This window comes from Castor canadensis, chromosome 4 (genome assembly GCF_047511655.1).
Source record: "Castor canadensis chromosome 4, mCasCan1.hap1v2, whole genome shotgun sequence".
Classification (NCBI taxonomy): domain Eukaryota; kingdom Metazoa; phylum Chordata; class Mammalia; order Rodentia; family Castoridae; genus Castor; species Castor canadensis.
This window is the reverse complement of record NC_133389.1, coordinates 178682896-178710412: the sequence shown is the minus strand read 5'-3', so window position 1 is coordinate 178710412 and position 27517 is coordinate 178682896. Positions and strand designations below refer to the sequence as shown.

General features: G+C 48.0%; 1 protein-coding gene and 1 pseudogene across 1 annotated transcript in view; both read right to left on the bottom strand.

The window, feature by feature from the left end:
• Inpp5d (inositol polyphosphate-5-phosphatase D) overlaps nucleotides 1–22160 on the bottom strand; it is a 127831-nt gene extending 105671 nt beyond the window's left edge. The window contains exons 1-2 of the mRNA XM_020178782.2: nucleotides 21883–22160; nucleotides 4066–4129 (exon numbers count right to left, since the gene is read on the bottom strand). Of these exons, the coding sequence (XP_020034371.2) occupies nucleotides 4066–4129; nucleotides 21883–22016 (198 nt within the window). The 5' untranslated portion in view covers nucleotides 22017–22160. The remainder of the gene's footprint in view (nucleotides 1–4065; nucleotides 4130–21882) is intronic.
• Nucleotides 16916–16999, bottom strand: LOC141422769 (U2 spliceosomal RNA; annotated as a pseudogene).
• Nucleotides 22161–27517: the final 5357 nt, after the last annotated feature.

Sequence of the window (27517 nt, the reverse complement as noted above, 5' to 3'; positions counted from 1 at the left end):
GCTGCAAATGCTTGCCAGGACTGTTTGTCCCCCTCAGACTCCCAGGGAGCAGGGTCATTTCAAAAAGGAGGCGGCAGTCCAACAGCTCACTCTGTAGTCATCGGCCCAAGATAGGTGCCACTTCCCTGAGGGAGAGTCACTTCCCTTTCCAGCCCAGAAAAGGAGTCTGGGCTTTACAAGAAACCTCTCTGAGTGTGGGAACCTGGGGCCTGAGGGGCTGGGTGTCCTGCTTTCCTCTGGCCTCACACAGCACTCAGAACACTGAGGATGGCAGGACAGGCTCTAGTCTAGAAGGTTCTCCCAGTCTGAGGACCTGCTTCACAATGCCCCAGGCTTGTGGGGTCACTGCAGACATGGAGTTCACAGCCCACAGAGCAGAGCCAAGGGTTGGCAGTCTCCACAGAATTTGGCCTCTTACCGCCACACCTCAGTACTGCCTAGAATCTTCTAGAACACCTCATCTCCCTCTTCTTCCACTGCTTCCTCTGCTGTCTCCTTGCCCCACCCCATCCTTTTCCTTCTGTCAACCCCCCCCCCACCTAACCTATAGCCTTCCTCTTTCTTCCCCCAATTTTTCTTCGTCCTTTCTCTCTCATGTCTCTTCTCTTGTTTGCACTCTTTTTTTTCACCTCATTTTCTTCCATTTTTCCTTTCTGCCCCTACCTCATTAGTAGATTTACACTCGTTAATGGATGTTAATGAGTTGAATGTTAACCCAATGCTGTTGGGTTTATGTCTCCCCTTTCCCTAGAAATGAGGACGGTCCCCATGTACACAGTTCCCCAAGTGGGAGGGGATTCCACCTCCACTGTCTTCACAGAATCCTGACCACAGCAGAGAACGCAGGTGGGAGATTCCACTTTTCAACAGCATTTCCCAGCAGGCCCTGTCAAGGCCACATGGCTGCAAAACCTGGATTGCACCTGCCCCCCAGCTGGGACAGGCATCTGTTTTGCTTCCAGGAACTTGGCTGGCTTACCACAGGGACCAAGTGCCATTCGTGATCCAATGCCATCTCTCACTGGGTGAAGGAAAAGGGCCAAGCTTGCTGAGAGGCCACAGCCCTGCCTCCCACACCTCAGGGAAGAGCCCTGGGCCTGACCTTGCCCGGAGGTTCAGCGCTCAGCCGGGTGTGGAAACACATTCTAGCGATGAGGGGTAAAAAGGCTTAGCTTGGGGATGGGGCTGTGAGCCCCAACATTTGCAGGTCTCAGCAATATTCATGTGTAAAACAGGAGGATTGGATGAAATTTCTGTCTGCATCCTTCCTTCCCATCTCAGACTCTGTAAGTTCACAAAAGATGGAGTTGAGAGAAAATGAGTCCTGCCTCCCTCTGACCGATGGGGCCATCATAGGCCATGGGGTATGAACTGACTATTTGCAGCTGCTCAGCAAAGAACAAAGATGGGGTGTCTCTTTGGTATGCACACGAAGCCCCCTTGAGAGGAGCCAAGATAACTGAACCTCTCACATTGCTTCACCTGGCAATGTTTCTGGTCAGCTGCTTTTTTGGGGGGAGCCTCTTATTCTGCTTACACCTTACTCAGGTATAAGGAATGAGTTATTCAGAAACTGTGGCTAAGCCCAGGGAAGTGTGACATTGTGCCTCAACATGAAAAGAGGAACTTGAGTTAAAATAAGAAGCGATCATTAACTAACGGGTTCCTCAGCAGACTCTGACTTGGCTCAATTGGGTGAGAGCATTCATCAGGTCCCCAGCCGACACCTGCTACCATTTATTTTAGGAGGTGTATTTTGTAGCAGGTAGTTTCCACCCGTAAGACATACAGATGGAAATTTCCTTAGACCACCTATGCCCATGGCTCCCTGTCCCTTAATTATCTGGTGTCAGCTACCAAAGAGCTCATAGGGCAGGTGCCACATTAGACACAGATGTGTCCAGCGAGGCCTCATCTCTTTTATGAAACTACCATGACTGAGATGGCCCTAGGGGGCTCCTACTGACCCCACCTCCCAGTATTGGGCAGGCACCTGTTTCCAGATGGCCAAGCCACACATAGACCAGTGACCTCTGAACCGCCCAGGCAGAGAAAGCCGTTAGGGGCAAAGCCAATCAGACACCCTCTGGGGACTGTGACCTGAGAAGGGAGCCTGTTGGGAGGGGAAGGGCAAACCGCAGAGAGGAGCTGAGTCACGGGGGTGGAACCCAGGCCGGGGCCCCAAGCTACTCTGGTCCCAAGCCCTGGGTTCCTGGGTGGCCTTTCCCCCCACACTGCCCCTTACGTGAGTTACTCTGAGTGAGTCTTTAGTCTTTGCAACCCCAAAGCCTGCTGAGGTAGGACTGTGACGATTCCCAGCGTCACAGGAAGCCACCGCAGCAAGAGTGTGAAGACTAGAGGGACACAGACTCCAGACACAGTCTATACATTTATAAGCCGTGGGTACAAACCCTACACAAGAAGCCACAAAGTCACGTCTTTTCCAGTCATATTTAAAGTCTTCTTCACTTTGAAGGAATAGAAGAAACCACAGGGGAAAAAAGATCAAAGGCGTTGACGACCAACTTTTAACTAAGAGAATAGAGACTTCTCTCAGAAACCACCTAGGAAGAACACCAACCCATCTGGGAAAGTTCATGCAGTCCTAGACTTCAACAAAATGGTAGACACCACTTGAGGCCTACTGCCCACCCCTAGCAGGCTTCCCCTGGGCCCTCCAAGTTCCTAGAAGGTGAGGAGCCCACATCAGAGAAAACATCCCAGTGACAAACAGCTGCCAAATACTTGAAAAGATAGTCCTACCCAAGTGTGCTGACACCTGTCCTGGTGACTTGACCAGGCCAAGACAGGGAGGCATCCCAGACTAAGCAGCCAACTTCCAGTGGATCCTTCTTAGATACTGGTGCAGACGCACAGGTGGGAAGAAGCCAGAAGGCAGAGCAAGGCTCAGCTTGACTGCTATCAGGTGGAGCAATTCTGCTTGAGCCCAAACTTGCTTTCCTATGGAAGCCCCGAGGGAGCAGACAGCCCCCCCCAGAATGTAGCTCCATGACTCCTAGGCTGGATCAAGCCCCTTAGGGTTTCACGCTTTGGAGCAGGTGGCTGGTGGAAGTGATTTCCTTTGGTCTCCATATTTGGTTACCAGAGAGGCACTCTGCTCAACATAAGTTCTCCCTCTTGACACATTATTGGGGATTTTGTCCCCAGGGACCTTCCCGTGCTCGGCTCTGTATCTACCATTTCTTCCTAAAAAATGAATCATTCCCTTCAAGTTTTAGGAGGTGGCAATAGGGCTCTGCCTCTCCCCTGCTACTTCCACTTTCTTTTCAACTAAACCCTGCAGACTTCGTCACTGCTCCTCTGTGACATGGTGTCCTTGTCTGTCCTGGCTGCTCTGTTCAGATGATCCCCAAGCACTTAGCAACTCACACACTAACCTGAGGACATTTCTTCTAACCCCCATGTTTTCTTAATGCAGCCAGATAAAAATAGCTTCCCTAACTCCACATCATTCTGGTGCCACTCATTGTGGTCAAACAAAGTCCCGCAAACTGTGCTTAAGGCGGGTCTTCCCAGGCTTGGGTTGGTGCAGCTGATTTTTTTTTTTTAAATTCAACTGCAAGTTTAGCACAGTTAGACTTCACATGGTGAAATCAGATTCCATGAGCATCAGCGGTAGGCAGAGAGTGCTTCACGTTGGAAGGTACCTGCTGTTTCATCCTAATCTAGACTTTCTGCAAGTTCACATCCCTTCGCTACTTCCTGGGCCACTTACACCACTCATTTGGGAGAGTGGGGGAAGAAAACAAACAAGCCTAGGACTTTCCCTTCATCCCCGGGCATCCTTCCTCACCACAATGTCATTTTTCAGGCCCATGGACACCAATGGTCCCTGGCACGCCTGCTCCATCAAGTCATCGAGTAGAGTCACTTTGGAGCACCACCATTTACCACCAGGCCATGCCATGGGCTTTGGGGAGAAGGACAGGCCTCGCCAGGCCTTACATTAGGCTACTTGGAACACGTGTCTCCTTCTTCGTCACTCTCTCTCTGTCAATGCAAGCTTAAGTCAGGTTCTGATGCCGAGGTATTTAAAGGACTTACCTGAACAGTGAATTTTTCATCTTCATTGGGCAGGATTCTGTAAGTGTAAACACAATTCCTGTACCTGAAATAGATCAGAGACTTTGTTACAACCTTTGCAGAACAATCCAGTTTTCTTGTAACTGAGATGACCGACCCCCCGACCCAGCTACACATGAAGTCTGTAAATGTCACAGCTGATGGTGATGACCTGGAGCAGAGCCCTGACGTCCAGTGGCCCTGGGCAGAGGCAATGGTTGCTCACCCCATGACACAAAGAGCATCAGGAACTGGCTAGTGGGGTCATGGGAGCAGAGACACACAATTTACTTCTGTGCCTCACAGCTATGGGGGCTGATGTAAACGTGTCTGCCACCTGGAAGGGCTCCCTCACCTGCTAGCTGCCGTGTTTGGCAAAGAATAGAGCAGGAAGGGGTGTTTGAAGAAGAGTGAAGACTCCCAGGGGGCTGAGCGAGGTGGGGTCATGGAGAATGGAGCTCAGGCCAGCCCAGAGGGTCCAGGCAAGGCTCCTCAGTGCCTCTCTTCTGCTGAACTTCCCCCTACTCACACCTGGCTCCCTCCCCTGGCCACCTTGCCCTATGGCTTCTTCCCACCCCCACCCCCACCCCCACCCCCCCAAGCATGGCCTCTATCCCTCAGCTGGTGGGCGAGTCTTGATTGAGGTCATTTCTAACGAGAAAGTGCTGGGCACCTTAGATTTCCTTCTCTTTCTAGAAGCTATACCTTCTTTGGCTCAGGCAAAGAATGAGGTAGAGGAGATACTTTTTACTTTTCTAGAACTCTGAGAGAAAGGGGGAGTTGTGAGTCAGAGCACCCTGTGAGAGGAGTTCCGTGCTGCCTGGAAGCTGGCAGCCTTGATGGCCACCGGAGCCCAGCAGCCCTCTGCTGAGCCCAGCAGGCCGTGTGCAGTTTGAGGGGATCCTAATGCTATTTGGACCTTATGCTCTTCTGTAAGGCTGCTGGTCTGTCCTCTCACCCACAATAATCTCCCCCAACTTCCTCCACTTGGGGTTCTCATGAACCTTGAAAACCCTGGTGACCCATGGGCAGGGGCCAGCCTCTGCCATCAAGACCATGCTTCCTTCTAGAAGTGTCCTTTAACTCCTTCTGTGTGCCAGGCACTCCACCAAGTATTTACATATGGTGTTGCTTAATTCAATTTAAAAGATTGTACATTAGATGAAAAGAATTAAAACCATACAGAAAGAAAATGAAAAATAAATAACTTCTTCTCCAGTCCCGTGATCCCAACCCCCATTTCTTAGACTTACTACTCCTGTTTGTGAAATCCTCCTATTTGTTCAACATTGGTTAAACACATCCACAGGTTGCATGTGCACATAATTCTAAATTCATATAAAATTATACTATATAAATATATACTATATTCTGAAATCTGATATTTTTCACTAAACAAGTTCTTAGAGGCCTTGCCATCTCACCGTGTTCCACCGCTTGGCTATGTGGCCGTGTGTTTGGACCCTGATGATGGACAGGTAGTTACTGTTAGCTTTTTTTGTGTGTATGAGACTGGTGTTTGAACTCAGACCCTTGTGCTTGCCAGCAGGTGGTCTACTACTTGAGCCACTCCAAATGCCAGTCCTTTTTTGCTCTATTTTTCAATAGGTCTTGAGTTTTTGCCCTCAGTTGGCTTCAGACTCTATTGTCCTACCTATGGCCTTCCACATAGCTGGGACCACAGATGTGCAGCACCAAGCCTGGCTTAATGATTGAGATGGGGGTCTCACTAACTTTTTTGGGGGGGGAGTGGCAGACCAGGACTGACCTGTAACCATGATCCTGCTGATCTCCACTTCCCATAAAACTGGGATTACAGGTGTGAGACACCTCACCAAGGCTAATTGTAGCTTTTTGCTATTGTAAGCAATGCAACAGAGAACACTTGGGCATCTTTATCTTTGTGTATGTGGGTGAATTCATCGTTTAAGTTTCTCCAACAGTAGAATGGGGATGACAATAGTACAGTATCCACTTGCAGCTGTGTGAACTAAACATGTGCGAGTGTGGAAGGCGTTTGTAACAGCCTGGCATACACTAAGCACTAGGAGTGCTGATAACTTAGTGATTGTTGACAAATCGCTAAAATGAGGCAGCTGGGCTAAAAGACATGGACGTTTTATACTTTGATGGAGACCACCAATTGCCCTCCAATGAGGGTGTGTTAGTTTTTTCTCCTACTAACTGGTTCTAAAAGTGTCTATTTCCCCACGCCCTGCCGACTGGTTATCAGACTTTTTAATCTTTGCAAATCTGAGAAGTGAAAGAAAACTGATAGCTTGCTCTAACTTGCGTTTCCTTATGAGAAAGGTACAAAGTGTTCTTGTTGTTCCTATTTCTTTTTCTCTGAATTCCTTTTCATGTCTTTCTTGCTTTTTTTGGTATCATCATTTGCTTAGTTTTTATAAGTATTGATCTATGATAAAATACATTTTGGAGTTATCGATTTTAACAGTATTTGTTGGTTGTTCTTCTTTTAAAGCTGTGTAGAAGTTTTTACAATTTTATGTAGCCAGTTTTACAATCTTATTTTATGGTTTCAAATCAATGAGTGCTTACAGGAGATTTGGGACAATGTTTTGGTAAATTTCACTTTCACACAGGAAAGCTTCTTTTCTCTTCCTCCCATCTTTCCATCCTCTGTTCCATCTCGAGAGCCTGGATTGATAACACAACTGTCTTGTCTCAGGGATAGCAAGGAAGAATCTCTAGCCTACACTAGGCACAGGTGGCTCATAACTATAATCCCGGCTACTTGGGAGGCAGAGATTGGGAGGTTCAAAGTTCGAGGCCAGCCCAGACAAATAGTTCTCGAGACCCCATCTCTAAAATAACCAGAGCAAAATAGACTGGAGGTGAGGCTCAACCTGCTTTGTAAGCATGAAGCCCTGAGTACAAACTCCAGTCCCAAATCTCTAGCCAATGTCACCTCTCCTCCCAGAGAGGTCCCTGGGACAGAACACCAAGACCTGTCTCATGGTTCCCAGCCTCAACCCCCATTTGAGGCCAGCTCCACCCGCTGTGGGCTTATCTCTCAGAGCTCTGACACTTCCTCCCTAAGATAAGCAAACGATGTGGGCGGGGAACAGCTCACTGGGCTGAGGGCAACTATTGGGGTAGAGCCCAAGGAGCCAGCCTGAGTCCTGTTTCTCAGGCAGGAGAAAAGAGCTGGGAGTCGTGAGGGTACAGACACTGGGAAAGCCCTTCTTGTTTGGTCAAGTGCAGCAGACAAGCCTGCTGGCCTTTTCAAAGATGTTCTAGAAACATTGAAAAAAAAAGAAAAAAGAAAAAGAAAAAGAAGCAGCCCAGATTACTGAAGGAGATCAGAAGAAAAGGATGTTAATGACCCTGCCTGGCCAGTGCAGAAGGGCTGAGCCCGGTCCTGGGCAATCAGTTTAGATCTTTGTACATAACCACCATGCCTTGGAAAGCAGTAGCCCAAAACTGCATTCCAAGGGGGTCCTGGGGGCCCTGTAGGGAGGTTGTTCCCCCCCAACACACAGCAGCTGTACCTTACTCTGATGCTATATGCATCCATATGTATGCATGTGTACACACAGAGCACACATGTATGCACGTATACACACATACATGCAAAAACACAATGTGTTCACATGTATACACAACTCACATGCATACAGTTGTAACATACGAGCCTGTGTCCACAGTGCACACATACACACATGTGTGTGCACATAACACACACATCTATTTACACACTAACACACAAGTCTTACCGGTAAAATGTTTAAGTGGGCTGGGGCATAGCTCAGCAGTAGAGCACTTGCAGGAGACCCTGGGTTCCATCCCCAGCACCGCGTGCACACACACACACACACACACACATGATTCAAAATGTTGAAAGCAGACTCCACAACTCCATAATGCTGGACAACCACTGCCCTAGAACTTAATCCAAACAATCTCATTGCTCTTTAGGGACCAACGGGTCACTCCAGCTCTTGGTGGTGATTTTGGTGATAAAGGGCAGTGCCAGACTGGCTCGCAGCCTGGCTACTGTCCATGACTGGGTTCATTTCAGAGTAACGGTGTCAGGAGGATTCCCAATGGGGACCCAGGTCATGATGACAGTGTGTCTTTTTGCACCCAGATGACACTGTCCTCAAGGGAGGCTTAGAGCTGATATCCCATGTGACTGTGACTCCCTCCTTAGGTGCTGAGTGACAGGGGCCTGTCAGTACTGAGCCTGGAGAAGAGGTGGGAAGGGGACCTGTCCAGGGGAGGGCGTTGCTGGTCAAACTTGATGGGGAGCTGGGAGTTTTAGTCTAACATGAGAGGAGGACAGACAAAAGGGAGCAGGAAGAAACATTGTGGTGTTGGATTTGTTCTTCCAGACAAATATCACTATTTCCATATGACTATTCCTAGCACCACGCCCAGAAATATCCTTCACAATGGTGAGCGCACAGAGAGACACAGAAATCGCACTTGAAAACTCAAGAACCACATGAGTGTCTCTGTTTCACTCTGCTGATCTGCTTATTGAGCTCCCATCTTTGTTTTTAAAACCCTTTGTGAGTCTTGCTAGGTATGGTTTCTAATTTCTGATATTGTTTGCATATGTTTTCTTGGCTCAGTGTTGCACACTTCTGAATGAGATGGGGTGTGAGATAGTCAAGATGGAATAAGATGGAAAGTCTGCATTCAAAAAGCCACTTAGGTCAACACAGAAATAAGAGAAAATGTATCTTAGCCCCAGGGAGCAAAGGTGTTCACCATCCACCATCCCAAAGCTAAAGAATCCCAGTGAGAGTGATGAAATTGATGAATTAATGGAGGTCACTGGTTGCTAATGTGGCCCCTCCCAGAAGAGAAAAAAGGGGAGGACAGCAGGTGAGAGGCAGAAGTGAGGCAGACTGCCCTACCTGTGCAGCACAGGGATCCAAGGATTTATAGAACCACGTTCCTTTAACTGCAAAAAGCAAGAAGCAAAGACCTAGGAATGAGACTGATGGAAACCAAAGAACCCACCATCTGGCATATCACTACCAGCTGGATCTTGGATTGGAGTCCCTCATCCCCATCCCTTGCTGGTCCTTTTTTATTTCATAAGAGAATTTGGGAGAAACCCACTCCCATCTCTAAAAGAATCTAATTTTTCTCAACAGTTCTTTGTCGGGAAAGAAAAATCACCAAATCTATGAAAGCATACCATCATTCAAAAAGAAGGCACCATTTTTTCTTTCTTTCTTCCTCTCTCCCTCCTTCCCTTTCTTCTTTACTGTGAGTGTGTGTGTGTTATGTGTGTGTGTTTTGAGACAGGGTCTCACTAGGTAACTCAAGTTGGCCTAAGCGCTAGAATTATAGCTGTGCACCACCCTGCCTGGCTCAAGGCACTATTTTTCTAGGGACTCAAAGGAATCATCTCTATCTTACACAGAATCATTGTTTCACAAAAGCATTCTGGAGAAGTCTGCTTTGTGCACCGTGTAAGATGTAAGAGACCACTGCATGACTGAAAGTGGAAGAATCCCTTGTGAAAGGGGAGTGAACTGAGGTGAAGCGAACAGGTCAGAGGTCAGACATGAGGTTTAGAGCAGAGTCAAAGGCACAGTAGAGGTAGGAGACAGCAACTTACATACTGAGAAAGTTAATTAGGAGGAAGACAAATCTGAGAAAGCTGATCAAAAGGAAAAGACAAACAGGCTCTAAAACTAGAGGAAGATGGGCAACCTACCCGCAACTCCTCCCTTCCTGTGCGAGCTTTCATTCTTTCCCTAATAAACGTTGCTACCTCTGCTCTCACCCTTCCTTGTCCATGAAGCACACTCTGGCTTCGTGAGACAGGAACCCAAAACACCAGCCCTCCCTCTGGCCAAACATCTAAGCCAGCAAGGTTGAGTAGAGACTTCTGGTCTCACACAAACCTTCCGTTACAGGCTGGCAGAGTGGCTCAACTGGTTGGGTGCCTGCCTAGCATGTATGAGGCCCTAAGTTCAAACCCCAGTTCTGGAAAAAAACAAAACGAAGCAAATCTCCCATTACATATTAGATGCATTGGCCGGAAATTCAGGATTTCATCAGAAGGGTACAAAATAACTGGATGTCTTCTGGTCCTGGTCCAAGCAACCCATCAACTAAACTGCCTGTCATCTAAACTCCCCTTGTCACCTCTTAAGTTTAAGATAAAAATGGGAGCCTCAAATAAAGGCCTCCACCTACTGGGGACCCTTAGGCCTCTATGAGAGGGGCCCTGACAGCTGTTCCCCCACCAACTTCACTTTCTAGCTGGAAGCAGCGGAAGAGTTAGGGTAACTCCTTTAGAGGGGTGAAGAGACAGAAGGGCCCAAAACCTTCATTATGACTTCCCTGTGACCTTGGAGGGTGGAAAGAAGGAAAAGCAGGACAGACCAGAATAAGGACAGTGTGAGGACTAGGGCACAACCAATCAGAAAGTTGCAGGCACATCCAACCAAAATAATCCAACCAACCTCCTTCCTTCCTTCCTTCCTTCCTTCCTTCCTTCCTTCCTTCCTTCCTTCCTTCCTTCTCTCCCTCCCTCCCTCCTTCGTTTTTTTTGGGTTTTTTTTCCCCCAGATAAGGTCTTGAGAACTATTTGTCCAGGCTGGCTTTCAACTGTGATCCTCCTGATCTCTGCCTCCTGAGTAGCCAGGATTACAGGCATGAGCCACCAATGCCTGGCCAGAATGCCACTTTCTATATACCAAATTAGCATAGAGATTGAGCAACAACCTGGAGAAAATGGATTAAAAACCTCAGACCATGTCACTTCTCTGGCAGCCTTCTCTCAGGAGCTGTCATTCTTCTCTTAATAAACTTTCTACCTCTATGCTAAAAACAAAAACAACAAAAGTGTAGAGGGAAGATGAGAAATATGGAAGACAAATCTCAGTCCTCCAACATGCAATAGGGGTTCCTGAAAGGACAGAGATAATTTTTTAAAACATAAAAACACGCTGTGGAATGTAGCTAAGTGGTAGTGTGCTTGCCTTAGGTTTGCTTTGCACTGCAAAAATAAAAAATTTAAATATATGCATACTTGTATATATAAAGAAACATGGGGGGAGGGGAAGGTGGCCCAAACAATGTATATGCATGTGAGTAAATGTAAAAATGATTAAATAAATAAAATAAAATGAAAACATGTACTAAATGAAAAAAAGAAGAAGAAAAGAACATTTCTGGTTTCCAGGTAGTAAACTTAGAACTCCTGGAAATCAATACATTGTTTTATTATTTTTTCCAATAAGTAGTCAATAACCATTTAATAATTTTTCTTTTACATTAATAATGCCATAACTTGGATACAAACATATTGATCATTTTGCCCTTGAATTTCTCATCCATGTGAGTCAAACACAGGATCCATTATTCTAACAATAATATATCCAATGCTCCTGGTAATGACAAGATCTATTAATTAAAAAAAGAAAGAAAGAAGTAACTTAACTAAACCAAGAGCAAATGGCTTGAAAAGAAGAAAGCTAAATGGATAAACCTCTGACAGATAGAACAAAGGAAAGAAGCAGATGCTGAGTGAGCTGGACATTTTCCTTTCACCCCCCAGCTCCTTCCACTCTGCCCCTTGCCCAACCCGTGCTCAGGAAACTGACCTCCAGAAGCTGCTTCACCCAGCTTGGCCAGTGGGAAGCACCCCCAGGGGGAGAGGAAGAAGAGATGGGTATTTGTTTCCCTGACCCCACCCTGCCTGTTTGGATCAGCAGTGGCTGAGTTCCTTCTCTGGAGGCCACAGCTAAGTCAGTGGTCTGTGCCCCAGTTGCGGCAGTGCCAGGCTCTCATGGCCTCTCCAGGTCCAGGGGCTGGGACTGAACCCCAGGTTGCTTCACACCCCTCTCTTTACTACCTTTTTTGAATATGCCACCTATTTCTTGCTGTGACCCTGGCCACCACAGACAAAATTAGAAATGAAGAAAGGAATATAGCAGGAGAAATAAAAATTTTATCATTATAGGAAACTGCATAAGCGTGTGCCAGAAAACTTAAAGACCCCAACCAATGAATTGTCTCTGAAAACTGTATACAACTGATCCAAAGTGACAGAAGAAATGGAAAACAAGATGAAGTCAGTACCCAAAAGGAAATGCAAATAACGCCAAAGAGCCATCTCTATAAGTGGTTCTAAAAAGTGACTTTGTCAAAATATTTTAATATTTTAAAAATCAGATAAATGGCTTCAGGACACTTTATAATAAGCTTACATGACTCCTAAACTATAATATGACCAAAATCATGCATATCAATCTTACCTATGAGTACATATTTTAAAAGTGCTGATAGGTGCCCAGTGGCTCACGCCTGTAATACTAGTTACATGGGAGGCAGAGAACAGGAGAATCTTGGTGCAAAACCAACCAGGGCAATAAAAGCAAGACCTTGTCTCAAAAATACCCAACACAAAAAAGGGCTGGCAGAATGGCTCAAGATGGTAGAGTGCCTGCCATGCAAGAGTGAGGCTCTGAGTTCAAACCCCATGCCACAACACAAAAAAGAAATGAAAAATCCTAAATAAAATCCAGAGTACAATAAAAAATTATCCCAATCAGGAATAGTTCATTTTAATCATGCAAGGTGGTTTAATGTTAGCAATATATAAAATGACTACACCAGTAAAAGAAATGAGGGACATGTGTAATCATCACAATAGATGTTAAAGGAGCATTTGATGACATTCAGTACTCAGTTCTTCAGAACTGTTTATAAAACAAGAAAGACAGCTCCTTCCATGACACAACGAAAAGCAACAACTAACTTTAACACAGTTTTCACATGTGCCAGGCGCTGAGCCAGTCCTTCTAGGCAGGGCCACGGGTGATTCTCACAAGACTTCTCCCTTTCCCAGTATTCCCCACTGCATTATTTTAGAAACACTTGCAATGTAATAAGCTGTGAAATCTGAATAAGAGTTCTAAGCGTTCAGAAAGAGGCCACAGTGATCATAATTTGTAGATGATATAAGGGTGTATTGAGAAAAGCCAAGAGAAGCAACTGAAGAATAATTTGAAATAATGAGTAATGGGTAAAGTGTTAAAATAAACAACGAATTCATAAAATTCTCTGTAGGTTATTGTGAACCATAACATGTTATGCATGAAGGTGTCATGCATAACAGCAACAAAAATATAAAGTAATCAGAAACAAGAAATATGCAGGATTAGATGAAAAAGTTTTAAAATTTAAATCAGAGGCAATCAACATATTGCTAAGAAGACTATTACTAGAATGTATTACCTGGTTCACCAGATATGAAAATCCTTAAATAAAACATTTTGTAAAGTTGTGGTAGTACATTTGTAATGATGTTGATGTGAGAAGCATACATGGAGCAGGGAACCAGGCAAGAAAGAGGTTTATAACTAAAAAAAAGGAATTGAAAGGGGAAAAGAAAGAAATCACTCAGTAAGAGGTTTTGAGCAAAGATGGCTACCTAAAAATACACACAAATCTTAATCATCTTTATCATACATTATTCATTAAATTCCAGTGACATTAAAGAGTTCAATATAAAAAACCCATAAACAACAGCCTACAGCCACTTCATTTGGTTTTGGCAAATCTATGCTAAGTGTGTGAGAAATATTTTCCACTCAGTCTATCCAACAACCCTACCACACAGGTTTTCTTATCCCTGGTTTTCAGATGAGGAAACCAGGGCGCACTGGGACTGCCGGAGAGTGTTCTTTCAACCTACGTTTGATTAATTACAAAGGCCCCGTCCTACCCTACTGTCTCCCACAGGAGGAAACCAGTAAGTTTCTGTGTACAGTGGGTCTCTCTGCATTGAAAAGCAAAGCCAGGGCGGGGGCATGGCTCAAGTTGCAGGGGCTTGCTTAGCAAGTATGAGGCCCTGAGTTCAAACCCCAGTAGTACACACACACACACAGAGGCAAAAGGGGGAAGTCACAAAAGAAAAAGATGGATAGATTTTACAGTCTTTGCATGTCAAAAGATAAAAAGTTTAAAGACAAAACTTAGTACAAAAATATTTGCACCAAATGTGATCTAAACAACTCAAACAAGCAGGTAACAGAAAATCTACAGCTTGGATAGAAGAACCGTGGCAAAGAAAGTTGAGTACACCATTCACAAAAGAGGAATTATGAAGGCCAATAATCCTTCAAGTCAGCCCTACATGACTTCAATCAAATGCAAATCAGAATGAACATAATCACCTTTCACCTGGCAATTTCATAATTTCTTTTTTTTGTTTTCTTTTTGGTGGCACTGGAGTTTGAACTCAGGGACTCACACTTGCTAGGTAGGTGCTCTATCACTTACCACTTGAGCCACTCCACTAGTACTTTTTTTTTTTTGAGATTGGATCTCAAAAACGATTTGCCTGGGCTGACTTTGAACCACAATCCTCCTGATCTCTGCCTCCTGAGTAGCTAGGATTACAGGTGTGAGCCACTGGCTCCCAGCTCAATTTCATAATTTTTTAATGAAAATGTACAGTACGGAGATATGGGAATGAGGTGGAGATTTGCTCGTACTACTTGCTAGAGCCTAAATTGGAGCAAGATTTTTGGAAAGCAATTTGCCATTCTGTATCGATAACCTTAAAAATATTTCTGTACTTTGATCTAGTAGCTCCAACCCTGGGAATCCAGAACCAGCAATGTGTTTAACATTTCTGCACAGAGACCTTTGTCACTGTCATATTTACAAGAAGACATTGTTCTTGTAAGGATAACTTAAACGTCTGACAACAGAAGAATCATTTCATTAAGCATGGCACGGCACGTAATAGAATTCTGTACATCCATTAAGTATGATATTTAGGAAGAATTCTACTTCTGAGGGGAAACGCTGATGCTTCTAGAAACCTGACTAAAATATGTGTAGGTACTAAATGTATATAATATGTATATGTAAACTATGAAGAGACAGAAGAGAAGCTACACCAGCAAATTACAAGGTAAGCATTTGCCTCTCAGTGACTGGGTGATGAATTTTTGACTTTATACTTTGTACGTTATGTTTAATACCATTTTTTGGCGGGGGGAGACTGGAATTTGAACTCAGTGCTTTGTGCTTGCAAAGCAGGCCACACCTCCAGTCCATTTCGCTCTGGTATTTTTTGGAGATGGAGTCTCTCAAACTATTTGCCTGGGCTGGCCTTGAAACTTGATCCTCTAGATCTCAGGGAGTCAGGATTACAGGTGTGAGCAAGCCACCAGAGCCCGGCTATGCTAAATACCATTTTTTAAAGTTATCCAAAAGAAGGCTTTGCTGTTTGCCAGATCTGTCTGTTTCTGCATTGCCACTGATGGCTGCAGTGTCTAGCAAGCACCTATCTTTGCAGGGCAGGCTCCTGGCTAGCTGGCTCAGCTGATCCCTTGAAACCCAGCCCTCAACAGTGTTATTTACAATTCATAATTGAACTCCAGCTGCTTGGATCCTGGCACTTGTTCACAGGATAGTTTTCTAATTAGTGGGACAAAGGTGTGTGCATGGAGCAGAGGAGACTCCCTAAGATGGTGGACCTGGACTCCGACCACAGAGAATCTGGCCCCATGCCTGTCACACCTTTCCCCATCGCCCCTCCCCCCGCCCCCTGCCCCATCTTATCCCATGAGACAGGGGTCTGCTGCAGCTGTCAGCACTGGGCTCCCCCCTCACCCCCATGGAACATTCTTTGCCTTGTCTAGCTTTTTCAGATCTATAGAACTTTAACCCTTTCAGCGTCTCCCCCCTAAATTGGCACTGGAGTCACGAGGTGTTATGATGGCCCTTCTTTCTTCCTGGCTTCATCTTCACTCTCACCTGGCTCCACTGGGGGCTCTTTCTTTCACCAAACCCCTCCCTCCCTCGGGCTTCCAGGCGCTCAACCCTGGCCCCAGTAGCTACCGGCCACTTGGCCACTCGTGCGTCATTTGAGTTCCCTTCCTGCCTCAATCTCTTTGAGCGTTTCCTCAGGAGGCACCACACGACAGCTCAGTGTCTCCCGGAGGCCTCCAGGAAGTCCCAGAAGTGACAATGCCCTTGCTGTCCTCTCTCCTGTCAGGGACTTTCTTCCCAGATAAGTCCTATACTCTGAGATGTCACTTCTTGCTTTTTAGTTAATAAAAAATAATGGTCAGCACTATTTTTACACATGCAAAACATTCAGTGGGCACGTGGTGTGTGCCCGGCCTTGGGCTGCACATGTAACCATATCCTTCCATCTTACCCTCTCAATAACCCAATTTTTCACACGTGCAAAGACTCTGAACAGACTTTTCTCCAAAAAAGATATGTTGATCAAATAGCCAGTAAGCATGTACAAAGATATTCATCATCAGTAATCATCAGAGAAATGCAAATTAAAACCACAGTAAGATGTCACTCCACAGCCACCAGGATGTCTATAATAAAAAAGACAGTTAATAGCAGGTGTTAGTGAGGCTGTGGAGAAATTGAGGCCCTCTCGTGGGGCTATAAGAAAGTAAAAGGGCGCCAGTGTTGGGGACAACAGCTTAGCAGTTCCTCAAAACGTTAAACACAAAATTACAGCAATTCCACCCCTAGGTGTATCCCTGAGACTGTTGTAAATCCACATCCTCACAAAGACCTGCTCATGAGCGCTCACAGAAGCCTTGTTCATAGCAATCGCAAAGTGGAAATAACCCAAATGTCCCTTCACTAGTCATCAGGTCAACAAAACTCAGAGTGTCCACACAGTGGATTATTAGTGAGCCACCAAAAAGGGCTACACTACAAATGAACCTTGAACGCATTGGTACTAAGAGAACAAATCCAGACTTCAAAGGCCACAGCTGTATGAGTCCACATAAAAATGCCCAAATAGGCAAATGCTTAGACACAGAAAGCAGATTCCAAGGGTTGGGGGGAGGGGTAGGAAGTGACTGCCAATGACAGAGTGTTCTGAAATTAGATACTACACTTGATCTTAGCCAAAAGGCCGAGAAGCGATTGTTCTGAAATTAGATAGTGGTGTTGGCTGTACACACATCGAGTACACAAAAAGCCACTGGATGGTACAATAGTACGTGAAGGGTGACTTTATGGCATGTGAGTTATACCTCAATTAAAAAGCAATAACCCAGGGAATGGGCTCTATGGTCTCACTTCATCAGCTAGGACACCAGGTCGTCAGGAAGGTTCAAGTTTCTGCCAGTGTGCCCATGGTCAGATCTACTCAGCTCCAGAGTCTTGCTCCTCAGGACTGCACCACGTGACGTGAACTAAGCAGGCAGAAGCAGAACTCCACCTGTCTGTCTCTGGGGCAAGAAGGCAGGCCTGGCTAGGAGGGCAGGCACTCATCATAATGCAGGTGCTCATGTTCCAGGGGGACGTGCTGAGGCCCACGCACAGGTGAATTTAACCTATTGGATAGGCAAACATGCAAAATGCACCAAAGCCAGCGCCTACCTGCCTCCAGAAGGATTGTCGTGGGATGCTGGAAAACCTGGAGAGACTCAACTGTAGCTTCACAATGTGTAGACACAATGGAACGGAACCCACAGGACTTCACTGGCACACAGAAATAAACCTCAGAAGAGTCATCCATGGCCTGTTTTCTTCTGATTTGGAAGGCCATGGGCTCCCATCTCTGGTTCCTGCCTGTGCCAGAATTCTCCCCACCTGCTGTCAATACCAGGTATGAAAAACAGCACTTCTCTGAATTTGCACTGAAGTCATTAAGAGCATGTGAATTGTACAGAAGCTTTGAAAGGATGTTGGAGCAAGAGATATACACCCACTCACACCGCAGTTCACGGCTGACACTTCGGCTGAATGTTTCTGTCCCTCCAAGCCCCCTCCTTGGTAGCCTTTGCTTCCCCTCCCTACCCACACCCCCACCATGCTGGCTCCTCTGTCTTTCCTCCCAAGAACAGTGTGAGTACAAGTCCTGGCCCTGACACTTGTTCCATAGCCACTTTGTGCCTCAGTTTCCCCATGGGTAAGGTGGGGATGGTCGTTCTTCCTCTCTGAAGGTCACTGTGGAAGCTAGATGAGTTCATGTGTACGAAGAGCTCAGAACAGTACCTGGCTCATGGTAGCTCTCTGTGAGTCTTCTCTGTTACTACACAGAACAGGCTGGCAACCACTTTCAGTTAGCACAGCAGATTTGGGGCCTGCTTGCCTTCCAGTGACTTCTCACAATTTCTTCCTGACAAGTAGAATGCCTTCTCTGAGGAGAATTTTGCTAATAAGTGTCCTTTTTGACTTTTTTGTCTTTCCTGCTGTTCTGGTAAGGCCACCAACTCCAGGGCTGGTATTCTTTCCCTGGGAAGGAGCCTGACCCCATTGTGCCTGGACAGGCTGGAGAACACCATATGTTGAGGGAAACCCAAATGGCTTCCCCACCCAGCTGGCTGGCCCAGGCATTCCTTTTGGAGCCAAAGGCAGCCACATGCCTTCCCCTCCTAGCAAAGTAGGCCAACTCTCTCAGGAGTGGTTTGGTGGGAACACCACCCAAATGTTGCATGGTAGCCAGCTGACAGAGTTGAATGTGGGCTCACTGTAGGCCCAGGCTGCCCTTTCAGGGAAGTCAGGCTGCACCCCAACAATTCTGGCCCATTCTTCTAGCTCTACCTGTGTAGCTTGGGCAAGGGGAAGCCCATGCTAACCCACTCCCAAAGTCACTGTCTACTCTGCAGTATACAGCTCCTGACAGGTGTGCTGGGCCTACATGGCAGGGAAGGCCTCTTAATATCCTCCACCCAACATGCATGGACATCCTGGAGCAGGGCCAACCCTGGGAGGACCTGAATGGGGACTAATGATGTTGACATAGGCCCCACCCAGAGCTGCCCAGCACCCCTTATGTGCTCCAGCCCCTTCTACAAGATGGCAGAGCTGGACTTAGGCCATGTGGTCCTCTGCCAGGGCCTCTCCACACCAGCTCTCTGTGCATCACATTCAGCTCCAGGCTTCCCCTAAAACAGGGCTTTCTGAGCAGCTGAGGTGAGATCAAAGCTTTCCTGCCTTGTGGTAGGTGACAGGGCTGACCTCTCTCGAGGAAACGAAGGGCAGGGCACGGGGCAAATGTGCACTCCTAAGTCACGTGGGTGCCAGATGAATTGCAGCCTTGTCCTTTGGCATCTCCCTCCCCTCTCCCCAGTTCCATCTAAATAATTAAGTCCCCTTTTCTGACACAAAGGCCCCTCCTGACAAGGCCACACCTTTCCCAGATCTCCAAACACACCTAAACCAGCAGGTGGCAGCCCTTGGCCCATCAGAGGAGACAGGGCTCCAGCCTCTGGGGCCCAGGCAGCATGAGATCTGAGCACTTATGGGGGTCCAGCATTGTTGAGGTACAGCCTGCCTTTTCTGAATGCTTTCAGAGCAGACGGGTGAGTCTATATGGCTTCCTTCTGCTGTCCTATCTTCTTTTAAAGCAAGATCATTAAAGGGCCCTGACACACAGATGTACAACTTGGGGTCCCCACAGATTGACTGAGGTCCAGGGAGACCCTGAAGTGCCAAGTCTGTTACTTTTGAAACTGAGGAAAGCCTGGCTCCTCTACACCCTCTCTCCCGCTGCCCTTGGATTGTTAACTTGGCAGAAGTCCCAGCAGGGACTGTGACACTGGTCAGGCCAGGATGGCAAGGGCCAGGCTTCCCCAGTCCAGACAGGGGAAAGTAAGGACAGGGAATTGTTTTTTCAGGAAGTTAAAGCTCTTTGCTTTAAAGGACTGGTTTTTAACAGTTTTTAAAAGTAAGGAGTGTGTCCTTCCTGCCTCTTTGGTGTTAAGGGTACTTAACACCCTTTACATGGAAGGTGACATTTGGTTGTCATTCAGTTAGTTCTGGCAAAATCAAGGGCAGCAACTGTATGAGGTTTCTCGGGTTTGGGAAAAGTTCTCTGGTCTGGGGCATCCCACAGCCTACAGAGCACCTAACCCTGCAGGAAGTGGGGTGAGGGAGTTTCCCACGTGAAGCAGAGGAAAGAGGGGAGCCCTGGGCCTGGGCCTGGGAGGTTGGCAAGAATCCAACTTGGATAACAGAATGGCAGCCATTACTGGGGGGGCCCCATGGGCACCTCCCTAGTGTTCAGCTCTCCATATGGCCTTGGCTGTGCAGGAACTCAGGGCAAACAAGTGAGGAAGGAGTGCAAAGTCAGGGGCCGTCATCGTAGAGATTCTGCAAGGCCTCTTGGGTTCAGGCTGGGGCTCTACTTGCTCTGACCTTAGACTTTGAGATGCTCACACCCTGGAGTAAGAGAGACCCACATCCACACCTGTGCCCAGCATATGCTAGGCCCTGGTCAAAGGACCACTGTGAAGCACAATGGCACAGAGCCGTGGAGGCTCTTGGCAACAGCCAGCACCTAACAGAATCACCCAGGGCCAACAGCCCACCAGGGCAGGAGAGACGCACATGTGACCAGTGGAGTCAGGCCAAGTTTGTGAGATGTTGAAGAAACTCTTCCTGCCCCTTTAAGGCCCCTCATCAGTGGGTCCCCACAAGACAATCCCTGGAGGAGGTTCTGGTCACCTGCCACCCTTCTCTGGAGTGTAAGGGTAGGGGGACACAGGAAGCCAGCTGCTAACTCCACCAGCACAGGGTAGCAGGCCAGCTGTGAGCCTGGGCTGGCCTCTAAAGCCTGGTAAGCACCCGGGCTTCTCTTGCTTCCACCTGTCTACTCAAACGCCAGCTTGCCTGGGGACAGGTGGGGGTGTGCAGCACAGTCTCGTTTGCAGCCTCTGGGGGCGGATGACCTTGGCTTTGACCATCATCATTCATTTAACCTGCCAGAGCCTCGGTTCCCTACTCATGGGACCTGCACGCCAGGTTGAAGATGAAGGCTAAGAAAGTCTCAGCACAGCAGGTCCCTGCATTAGTGAGGGCTGAGAACAGGACTGTGGTCAGTCACTCTCTTCCCTCCTGCCTGAGACAGGCAGGCCTTGGCTTCTCAAAGGGACCTTTCTCTCAGCCTGGGGACACTACCTGAGATGTTTGAGTGAACACACCCTTCCTAATTGCATGCTGGCGCTGCCTGAGGCCCAAGTGAGGACATGGTTAGACCACAGAGCTACAGAGGGAGAGCCTCCCTCAGAAGGGGGTGTTAGAAAAGAACCTTCACTCTGTTGTTGGGACAGGAGCGCATTCAGCAACATCCCCAAGCTGGGTCATGGCAGGAGCTACTGGGGGCAGAGACCCAGATGGGTGGCGACACAGCTGAGGGCTGAGGAGGGAGAGAGGACCCACGGGAGAAGAAAGTCTCACTGGCAGGGATGGTGACTTCCTCTGTCCTCAGGGCTCAGAATTCAGTGGCTGGGGTGAACCAAAAGTCCTTTCTTGGTTAAACTTGCCCCAGACTCTTGAGTCCCCAAACAGTGGCTTGCTCCACGCCCGACAGCTTGGGCATGGGAAGGGGTCCCTCTTGCCACCATTGCTCTTCCCAGGATTCTGAGCTGGGCATCTTTGAGCAACACCTGTGCTGATCTCCCTTTCACCGTCACACAGCCCTGAGCATCCTCCCAATTTGAAGAGCCCAGACCGCCTTCTCCAGCCCCTGGAGCCCAAGGAAGCCCCTGGCACCGCAGCTCATGGAGAGCTGGGTGTGCGTGCGCCAGGCCTGGAGTGGCTCTGAGAGCTCCAGTGCTGCATGATCTGCCACAAGATGGGCTCCCTGAACTACAAGGCCAAGATCCAAGGTGGGCCTCAGTTGGGCCCCTCATCAAACAGAGTGGCAGTGTGCAGGTCAGGCCACTTGTCCTGTGACATAAAAACAACCCAACCTAGTGCTGTGCCCATTGCTAAGACCTGTGTTAGCTTTCCCCTTTGGGGTCACCCGTCTGTGGTGTCAGTGTCCTGGCAGTGGCCGAAAGGAAAGTCAGTACTCACAGCACACAGAGCGCGTATGCCCGGGCGATGGACTCGCTGGCACGCACGAGGAAGCTCCCGTCCTTGCCCGCCCTGGAGAGCAGCTCCTCTGCCTTGGAGCGGGTGATGTTGCCGTGATTCCAGCCGGGGACCATTGTGGGCGTGGGCCGGACCAACTGCCACCCTCAGGACCTTCACACCACCAAGGGCAGCTGACGGCCCTGTGCCAGAGCTTCTGCCTGTCCCCTCTCAGTCGCCTCAGCTGCTGCCACCAGCTAACTGACTGACTTCCTGTTTCAGGCGCTCAGTGAGGGAAAGGAAACTGAGCTGCAGAGAACTTCCTCATTACAGAAACCAAGAGAGAGAGAGAGAGAGGAGAGGGCCTGTCGTCCACCTTCCCACCCGGCCCAGTCACTGCCTGCACGCCCCTGCCTCTCACTGGCTGGCCCCGGTCTTCTCTGTAATGGATCTCAGCCTCCAGCAGCTTCCAGAATCAGCTAAAGTCCTGCCTGGTTGAAGAGACTTCTGGTCAAGAGACTTCTGGCAGGCTTCTAAGGGTGGCCTAGTAGGCGTGGATGGGCTGAAGGAGTACCATATGGAGGCCTGTACTGATGCCCACATGGATGGCTATGCACCAGTCAGACCTGGACTTTTCAACTCCCCACCTCTCCCAGTATACCCAAGGGGCCAAGCTTTTAACGGTGAACTAAGGCCCGCTCCCAGAACAGAGTACAGTGGAGGTGGGGGAACAGTTGAACCCTGCCCCTCCCCACTGGAGACTCACAGGCATCGGTCACCAATGGCCTGTGTGCTGGGAGAATCTCAGGTGCCACCTCCAAGGACTTTGAGGGCCCAGGAGAGTTCCGTGACTCCCTTACATTCCCGCCTGGGGTGGCCCTGTTCTCTGTGGGCAGTGCTGCTCTGTCCCTGCATCTGGCTTGTGCACACACAGGGAATCTGGACAGCTGGGGACACGGACTGCTCCCAATGCCAGGGTAGGCTGGGTTCTCCCGCTCTGGGCCTCTTCAGGGCACTCAGGAAATAAGCTTAGGAAGAGCCCATACATGGGCAAGTTGACCGCTTGGCTAAGGATGGCATTTGTTCCTGAGTTGTGCAGCGCAGCAGTCTGAGGTGGCAGTCACACTGCCAGTACCAGCAGCATTCTGAAGGCCTAAAGTGGGCCTTGTCCCTTGGACTCCAGAGCTCGGTGCCCTCAGGCCTCAGTCAGACTCACTGAGGGAAAGGGCTCAGTGCTAGCTGGCTGCAGAAAGTGGCCCCCACTCCTGTATCCACGCCTTGTCCCCAGGACGTGATAGCAGACCCAGAGCCAGGCAGCCGCTCCACATTGGAACTGTAGCAGCTTGGTCAAGCCTCTTATCACTCCCAGCCTCGGTTTCCTCTTCGCTAACTTGTAGGGTGTGGCTCTGAAAGGAGCTCCTGTGTGCAGAGGGGCTATGAGCTGTGCTGTGGCCACTTCAGGGCAGGACCAGCATCTCTGCACGCAGTGGTACACATGGCAGGGCGTCTTAAAGGGGGAGCACTCTTGGTAGAGGCCTCCTGGTCACAGCCTATGCCAAGGGTCACAGTAGTGACAAGAGTTGGTCCCTACACGCTGACCTTCTCCAGCCAGCTTGGTCCAGAGGATTCCAGCTCTACAGCTTCATCCACCCCCTCCTTAGAAAACCTCCACTCATTCCTAGCTCCTGTCGTGCACACCTGCACCTTTCTCCATGCTTCCCTGCTGACCTCCAAACTCTCATTGCTCTTGGCCTCAAAGCCTCCAGGGTCTGTCAGGAGACTCCAACTGCAATCTTGGCTCTTTTAAAATATTGATGTATAGTTTTAAGTTTTCATTTACAGAGCCAGGGTCTTACTACATTGCCTAGACTGACCTGAAATCTTTTTATGTAGTCCAGGCTGGCCTCAGACTTGAGGTCCTCCTGTCTCAGCCTCCTGAATTCTGGGATTACAAGTATGAACTAGGATACCTGGCTTAATCTTGGTCCTTTTGTGCATTGACTGACTGCTCTCTAGGGACCCCTCCACATCCATGACTGTTCAAATGGTAGATGGCTTCTCTCAGCCCCCTCAGCTTCCCTCCCCATCTCCCATACCTTCATTGCCACTCTCTTCACCCAGCTCAATGAGCTCACCTGACACACACATGATACACACGTCAAAAATGCGTCCCTGATTTTCCACGCCCATCCCATCTTCACTTTCTACCCCACCCACTTGCCTGAGCCATGAACATGGTTGCCTTCCTTGTCCCCCTGCCCCTGTCCCCCACTTTCAGAAAACCCCGGCATTTGCAGAGCCCCTGTCTATATCAATAATTTAATTAAAATCCTCTTTTAAGTTCATGGGCCCGTATGAGGTATGGTGGTTTATTAGGGAAGAGCTGTCATAGTGACTGGCGAGGGGCTAAACGCCACGTGTTCAGTGTCCACTCTGTGCCCCTGAAGTCCTCGTCTTCTCTTCTGGTTCAGGTCCAGGAGCCACAACCTCATATTTCTTCATTGTCAAATGCACCGTCCTCATTGGCTTTGAGTCTCCTGCTCAGGTGAGGGTAGTAGGCTGCTGTCATTCGCAACCACGGCTCTGCAGAACCTGTTCTCATTGAGACCACACAGGTCTTCTGGCCTCTGCATCTCCCTAACTCCACACGCTTACCACTGGTTATGCCACCGCATCGTCACCGTGCCACCCGTGAACAGGGCTTCCACCGACTTCCTTGGAGGTTGGTCGTTTGCTTCATTGATGACCACGACGCATGTCTTCCTCAGTTGCAAGAAAATGTTAACGATAATTGGTGTTATTCTAATATTACATCTACTATTCTGTATTTTAGGGAATGAACACAGAGCAAAGCATTGTCCAACCATATTGTCTTAAACTTTTGAGGCCACAATTACCGCCTTCCCACATTGTGACCTCTTTCAACAATGACTCCACCCTGACCTTCCACACAGGAGAACAGCCCCATTCTCCAGCAATATTCATCCCACACTGACATAACGTTAGTGCAAGCTGGAGAACAAAGGGATGCCCCACGGATGAGAGGTGGGGAGGACGATTATTGGAGCAGCTGTGGGTGCTGTGGAGCAAAGTTCTCAAAAGCTGTGGCAGGAGCTTCCAGAAGAGGTGAGGTGACTGCTCAGATGCTGTTGGCAGGAGCACAGAGGGTAAAAAGGACACCTGGACCGGCCCTGCTGCCCTTGTTGCTCAGAGCCACTCAGAAGGAGTGACCTGCTTCCTGTTCTTGGAGCCACACTTTACTATCATGCCCTAAATGATCTCATAGGTATGAGTCTCAGAGCTCCGGGGGGGAACAACTGGTCAACCCCATATGTAGGGCCAAGGTATGGAAAGCAACTGAGAGGGAGGGTGAGGTCAGGACTCAAGTGGGCCCAAGGCCAGGCTAGGGCACCCACCCAACTGCACTGCCAGCCACGGTCAGTCCCTGGCACTAAAGGGAGACTTGGAAAATTTCTGGGAAGTCGGATCAGTGAGACGCATCGGGGCGTCTGGCAGGCCTGGATCATGGACACTGGGCCATGTCTGGAAGCTCTGGGAAGAATAGACAAAGGTGTGTGAAAGGAGTGAGCTTACATGGCAGGCACCATGCACCACAGATTCTGTGTCTGAGACCTTGCATGGAGCAGGGCACAGGAATAAGCGAAAGTGATTCATTTGAGCCCAGTCCAGGGTCAGGGCAGGCTAGGAGGGAGGTACAATAGGGAAAGCATGAAGACGCAGAATGGACTTCCCAGTCTGAGAAGCTGAGCCGACAGAGGAACCATGAAGTCCCAGCTATAGGGAGGAGGCCGAGGGGGGTTGCAGGAGCAGGAAGAGGTCACTCCACAGATGACTGGACAATATACCTAAGCATTAGTCCTCATACTCCCTTCCCTCCATGCCATCAAAGCCCATTACTGTACCCAAGGACCACCCACCCCTCCAGCCTGGGCAGATTAGATAAGTGTCACCTTCTACCTGGAGTCACTTCCTGGGCTCTGAATGAGGTGCTCTACAAAGTCACCAAAAGCAAAGGGAGCCATGTTGGGAATTTTATGTGTCAACTTGGCGAAGCCAGGGTATCTAGATATTTGGTCACGTGTTATTCTAGATGCTTCTGTGGAGGTATTTTAAAGGTGATATTAACATTTAAATCAGTAGACTGTGAATAGAGTAGGTGACCCTCCATCTTTTGGTAGGCCTCTTCCAATCAGCTGACAGCCTTAACGAAAAAGACTGACCTCCAAAGAAGAAGCAACTTGCCAGCCGATTGCTTTCAGACCCAAATTGTAGCTTCTACTTTCTCTTGGGTCTCCAGCCAGACAGCTTGCCTTGTGGATTTTGAATTGTCAGACTTCACAATCACACGAGCTACTTCCTTAAAGTAAATTTACATCTAGCTACCTGACGACTATCTATCTGTCCATCTATCCATCTAATAGATATAAGGTAGGTAGCTATCTAGACCCATACATACTACACACAGAACAGTCAGGGGTTGCTTAGAAACAACAATATGTGTTGTTAGGTGATTTCATCATTGTGTGAACACCATGGAGTATCCTTACACAAACCTAGACAGTGTAGCCTGCTACACACCTGGCTGTACGTGCAGCCCGTGGCTCCTGAGATGCAGACCAGTATAGCACGTTACTGTAGTAAACACTACAGTGACAATTTGAATACAGTGGCATTTGTGTGTCTTAACATACCTCAAAGTAGAAAAAGCACAGTACAAACATCATATAAAAGATAAGACATGGTGAGGCTTGCAGGCCTGGAGGTTGCTCTTGGTGAGCCAGCAATGAGCGGAGAGAGAATGGGAAGAACCAGAACATGACTGACACTGCTGCAGACTTCATAAACACGTCTCACTTAGGCCACATTATGTTTATTTTAAATTTTTTCTCTCTTCAATAATATAAATTAACCATAGCTTACGCAAGTTTTTTTGTGGGATGGGGGTTTGAATTGAAGGCGTCAAGCTTGAAAAGCAGGTACTCTACTGCTTGAGCCATTTTCCTCTAGTTATTTTGGAGATAGAACCAGGTCTCAAAAACTTTTTGCCCCTACTGCCCTTGAACCACAATCCTCCCTAATCTCAGCCTCGCAAGTAGCTAAGATTATAGGTGTGAGCTATCAGCACCCGGCTATAACTTTTTGACTTTATAAACTTTTTATTTATTTTTTTTAAAACTTCTTGACTCTTGGAATTCACTTAGCTTAAAACACAGACATATTGTACCACTGTACAAAAATATTTTCTTTCTTTTTATATTTATTCTCTAAGAGTTTTATTTGTTATTTTCTTTTACTTAAATTTTTCTTGTTGCTAAAAACTAAGACACAAATGCACACATTAGTCTAGACCTCTGTAGGGTCAGTATCATCAATATCACTGTCTTTCACCTCGATCTCTGTCCCCCTGGAAGGTCTCCAGGACAGGAACCCACATGGAGCTATCACCTCTGTGGTGACAGATCCTTTTTCTGGATCCCCTTGAAATCTTCTGAGTCTCCCCCTGAACAGGCGTTGTCTTTTGAGAAGCCTCTCTGGTGGTTTTCTTGGTTTGGTTCTCATATTTTTCATCATAGATTTGCTTGGATAAGCAAATCAGGGTAAAGGCGTCGGTCATCTC